Here is a 5,823-nt window from a genome sequence, read left to right as displayed (position 1 = left end):
CTCCTCCGGGCGCAGCCGCACAAAGGTCTCGCACAGGCGGAGATTAGTCATGTGACATGTACCCCGGAAGTACCCATCTTTCCTCAGCACTGTACCATTTGCAATACACTGCATTATTTCTAAGTGTTTTAGGCTGTGTTTCTCCAAACTTGTTGTTAATTTGTGTTGGGACCGCAATGCTTCCCGCAGCGGCAGTGTTTCGTTTCCTCTGGGAGGTAAACTCTGGGGCGGTGCAGGAAGGAGAATCAGTGAGGATATTTGGCAGGTGAGTTTTGTTTGGAGCTCACAGAACTTCATTGTGTTCTGACTGGAAAACAGATTTGCTTGACGCAAGACAGTTCACGCTTTATGAGATTATACCTGAAGTTTGTCTACACAAATTAATTAAAATTGTACTTAAAGTGAAACTATGTAACCTCTAAAAGACAAAAAACACAGCCTTAAAACTAAAAAGATGAATTCATAGGCAATGAAATGCTGATGCAGCTTAGGGTGCTTTTCAGTATATAATATAATATAATATAAAATTATGCAATACACACACATATTGCAGTCAACTGCTTTTAAATTCCATCCATATTGAATTAAATATACAGTATTTGTTCTAGAGCTGCAACGATTATCGAAAATTCAATCTAAATTCTTGATTTTTTTTTTGCTTCTCAAATTTGAATATTTTATGGTTTCTTGACAGTAAACTGAATACAATATCTTTGGGTTTGAGGATGTCAGCTTGTGCTTTGTAAAAATTGATCAATATGTTTCACTATTTTCTGACATATTATTTACCAAACCACGTTTTGATTGTTGTGACAAAAAAACCTTGAAAATGGGCCAAAATAATCTAGGCTCAGTGCCACAGGAACATCAGCTGCAAAGAGTTTATTTGTGTTCTCCAGGACAGCAACACCAGCAAACTAAAGTTGATGAGACTGAAGAAAGACACTCCCCCTGGGGACGCACGCATCCATCTCTTTCTGAAAACCTCTGGTCTAGTCTTCCTGACTCATTCATCCTTATCTGACTGAGGTTTCTGTAAGTTAAAATCTATGGCTATGACCATGGCTCTGAGATATTGATAAATCCATGGTGCTGAAACAACAGGGGAACTTGCAATTGTGCCTGTTTCTCTCAGTCCCGCCCTTCTGCCTGTTTTCATCTCTTCATCAGTTGTTGCCTGTGTGCCCTCCCAAGAGAAGTGCTGTCATGATCAAAGTGACAAGTACAGCTTTTTATGGCTTTTTAGCCTTTATTGAAAGGACAGCATTAGATAGACAGGAAATGGGGAGGAAGGGGAAGACACGCAGCAAAGAGCCACAGGTGGGAATTGAACCGATGGCTGCTGCTGAGGACTGATTTCTGAACACCTGATTAATCAATTATCAATCAATTATTAAATTAATTTTCCACTATTTTGAGAATAGATTAATCTGTTTCAGTAATTGTTTTAAAAAAAGTCATCAAATCTTCAATGTGAATGTTTTCTAGTTCCTTTACTCCCCTGAGAGTAAACTGTGATGTCTTTGGATTGTGGACGAAACAAGACATTTGAGGATATCATCCTTGGCTTTGGGAAACACTGATCAACATTTGTCACCATTTTCTGACATTTTATAGATTAATTATTAATCTATTATTATTAATAACTCTTCTCTTCATGTGCTCCTGTTTTACATCAGTTTACCATTTAATATTTAATCCTGTTAGTACAGCATGCAAGTTATGTAAGGGATCATCTACAGTGAGCAGGCAGTAGGGCTGCAACTAATTAATCACTCAATCAATTGATTAGTTGTTTGGTCAATAAAAAAAAACTGAAAAATGTTGATCAGTGTCTCCCAGCTAAGATAATGTCATCAAATGTCAAAATAGTTGGTGACCACATTTCTTCCTGGAAGATGATGGTTCATCACTTTCCTCCCAGGATTGAATAAAGAGTTGGACAGTTCTTAACCCAGTTTTAGAAGTTTCATCAATCTCCTTAATTGTTTTTTTTTTCTTTGCTTGATGCAGGCCAATAATGTGAGCGCATTACATCTTTTCCACACCCACAGGTCATGTCTTCTGACATGGTTGTTTTAAGAAATGAGAAACTACTCACTGCACTCACCGACCACTTTATTAGGTACACCTTGCTAGTACCTTGTTGGACCCCCTTTTGCCTTCAGAACTGTCTTATTTGTGACATAGATTTAACATGGTGCTGGAAACATTCCTCAGGGATTTTGGTCCATATTAACATGATAGCATCACACAGTTGCTGCAGATTTGTCACATCCGTGATGTGAATCTCCTGTTCCACCACAGCCTGTGTGAACTGTAGCCTCAGTTTCCTGTTCTTAGCTGACAGGAGTGGAACCTGGTGTGGTCTTCTGCTGCTGTAGCCCATTTCCTTAAAGGTTCAATGTGTTGTATGTTCAGAGATGGTCTTCTGCTTTGCCTTTCTATCACACTTAACCAGTCTTCGTCATTCTCCTCTGACCTCTGGCATCAAAATACCGCATTTTCACCAAGAGAACTGCTGCTGACTGGATATTTTCTCTTTTTCAGATCATTCTCTGTAAACTTGAGAGATGTTTGTTTGTGAAAATCCCAGTAGATCAGCAGTTTCTGAAAAACTCAGACCAGCCTGTCTGACACCAACAACCATGCCACGTTTAAAGTCACTTAAATCACCTTTCTTCTCCATTCTGATGCTTAGTTTGAACTTTAGCAGCTCGTCTTGACCATGTCTGCATGGCTAAATGCATTGAGTTCCTGCCATGTGATTGGTTGATTAGATATTTAACAAGCAGTTGATCAGGTGTCATAACGGTGTTGGTTTACTTTGTTTACAGGTCTATAAATGCCCCCTCTTTCACTATTCACCATATCTGTAACTGGAAGTTTTCTGAAAGCTCTGAGTTCATGACATCATTTACACAAATTCCCATGTTGTGAAGTTCATGAGTTCCATTTGAAGGCAAGGTATGATCAGACCTGCATCCATAGCAATGATCTGTTATTCAGCAGTACATATGATGCTGTAATTGACCAATCAGAGTCAAGTATTTACCAAAACATTTTGTTATTGAATAGAATAGCAGACAATTCAACTATATTGTCCATGAAGGTGAAATATTGAATTTGGCCCATCTAGCTGTTCATACGCAGACATCACATCATAACACTGACAGTATGACTACTCCAAGCAATGAAACATTATACACAAAATGTAAGAATACACCTTAAAAAAAGAAAAGATTGACTTGGACTTTAAACCTGTTCAATTTTCCAGACTTGACTGCTATCAGCCTGAGGAGTCCAGGGCGACGCTGTCAGCTCAGCATGCTTCAAAGGAGCACCGCGTAGTCGTCCACACCATGTTTGTGGAGCCCTTTAACCCAATAATTGGGGCCCAGTACATAGTTCTGGGTGAGACTGAAAATGCTGAGGGTAAGTAATGTTATGGCTGGGAAATCTTAAATCATTTACTTTTAGGGTCAACCATTTATTTTATAACTTAAATGTTAAAGGACAATACATTTACAGAGGTCAGTTCACTCTTACAGGATTTTGTATAAATTCATTCAGTCTTTGATAAATTTACTGTAAACGACCACCTTATCAGGGATCAAGGAAACATGTTAAGTTGAAAACTAGCTTCTGTAATAACAGTGCTGCAGCTGCGGTGTTGATATAGACTTTGAAAGTCACAACTTTAGCCTTTAAATAGCAGTGTCTATTGGCCTGTATTTAAATTTCACTCACATTCATTTAATTAAACCTTGAAGCTCATTTAAATGTATCCAAGATTTGTTGCATTTGTCTCCTCCCTTTATCTGGATGTTCTTGTCTTACAGATGTTGGTGTGATGGTCCGTGCCCGCGTGCTGACCTGTATTGATGGCGTAAACATTGCCCTTCTACAGAAAGCCATCAATGAGCAAAGGAGCTTCTTCAGGGAGAGGGAGCGCACACGGGGTGATGCTGCTGCTCAGGCTACACATCCAACCTGATCAGGGTCTTCATTCATCAAGTTTCCCTCATTGAGTATCACAATTACAGCCCTGCCTCTTTGCCAAGGTGCACTGGAGGGCTGCTGTGTGAGCTCAAGTGAACAGTTTTCTGCACATCATCAGTCCTGGGGCTGCTATTTGACAATTAAAGCCCCAAAGTAAAAGAAGGCCCTTGTAAAGGGAAAAAATTAGTTTTTCTTCAAAACACATTATACATGTCAGAAGATAGTTGCTGAAAACATGTGAAAAGACTGAGAACTATGTAGAACGCACCTGTGGAGTTAAACCACGATTTCTGTGCTCAGGATTTTTTGGGTTGAACTGAAACGTGGCTCGATGATGTGCCAGAGCCATGGTCCCCAACACTATATAAGCCCCACAAACAGGCACATGACTGACACCACCTCCCCCTCCCCTTACCCTCCCTAAAGGTCAGTTATGAACGCACCTTCAGCGACCAAATCAGCCCAGCAGTTCACTTCAGCTCACTTCAGTTCCCTCAACCTGACACAGAAGAAAAAAAAAACGAGCGTCCATGTTTCAGGTCATAGTGGTGTTAGTGAGGAGTTGGGTGATTGTGAGACAGTGGAGTGGACACACCTCAATATTTCAGAGCAGAGGAAGCTGCTCATTATTTGTGATTTTGAATCCTAATTTTATATACTTAAAGATGTCTTTAATCATTCAAATTTGACTGGATAGTTGATAACACGTTTCTGTTGTATGACAGACTCTGAATATTTATTGTTGCTTTACATTTTCTTGTTGTCTCAGTTGGTCAGTGAAGAATTAATAACTGTTGGGTACATGATGGATAAATATGCATTTTTTTGCTATGTTTCTTAGACGTGTGTGTGTGTATGTATGTGTGTGTGTATATAAATATATATATATATATGTATGTATGTATGTATGTATGTATGTATGTATATATATATGTGTATATATATATATATATATATGTATATATATATATATATATATGTATATATATATATATATATATATATATATATATATATATATATATATACACATATATATATATATACACATATATATATATACACACTTTTTTCTGGTCTGATATCTTTCAAAACTGCTTTAAAAATATTACATTGGATGTGTCATGTATAGAATATAGATTTAAAAAACTATGGGTATATTCCATTCACATTAAAAGGCCTTATAAAAGCTATAACACTCCTATTGATTTTGCACTTCTGAAACAGATATAGATATATGAACGGTAATCTATTGGATGCATGTTAGCAGCTAGGTATAGTCTGTGCTAATGCATAATAATGGACTTGTACTGAAACTTTTTTTTTAAATATATTTTCAAAGTTTTAAGACAAAAATAAAGAACTTTAGTGCAGTTGCAGTCTTCTCTCTGGTATTTCCAGATCTAAACACATTGTTTATAATTGTCATTATGACCAGGCTTTAATGCACAGCCTAATTGTTGACCTGTACAGGTCCTGGGCTGTATGCTAAAACAGCAGCTCTCATCCTTTTGACTTTTGACCCCACATCAAAGATTATAACATTGAATTGGGCTAGAGCTTAAATTATTAGTCGATAATCGATTAGTCCATCAACAAGTAACAATTTTGACTGTTAATTTATTGTAACATCATTTTTGATGCAGAAATGCCATATATTTTCTGATCCAGCTTTTCGATTGTGAAGGTATTCAGTTTTTCTTTCTGTTTGCCCAGTTTTGGCCCGTTGGTCAGACAAAATGTCAAGATGTCAATTTGCATTCTGGGAAATTATAAGGGCCGTTTTCCATTATCTTCTGATATTTTGTATAGCAACTGGTG

General features: G+C 37.7%; 1 protein-coding gene across 1 annotated transcript; it reads left to right on the top strand.

Moving 5' to 3' along the window:
* Nucleotides 1–55: 55 nt before the first annotated feature.
* Nucleotides 56–4,018, top strand: ten1 (TEN1 subunit of CST complex). The gene is made up of 3 exons (XM_084716228.1): nucleotides 56–265; nucleotides 3,278–3,435; nucleotides 3,843–4,018. Exons 1-3 carry the CDS (start codon nucleotides 57–59, stop codon nucleotides 3,995–3,997), a joined length of 522 nt encoding a protein of 173 aa, XP_084572354.1. The 5' UTR covers nucleotide 56; the 3' UTR covers nucleotides 3,998–4,018.
* The last annotated feature ends 1,805 nt before the right edge of the window (nucleotides 4,019–5,823 follow it).

The sequence above is a fragment of the Lutjanus erythropterus genome, chromosome 3 (assembly GCF_056507025.1).
Source record: "Lutjanus erythropterus isolate fLutEry1 chromosome 3, fLutEry1.hap2, whole genome shotgun sequence".
Lineage (NCBI taxonomy): Eukaryota > Metazoa > Chordata > Actinopteri > Lutjaniformes > Lutjanidae > Lutjanus > Lutjanus erythropterus.
This window is presented reverse-complemented; position numbering and strand designations above follow the sequence as displayed.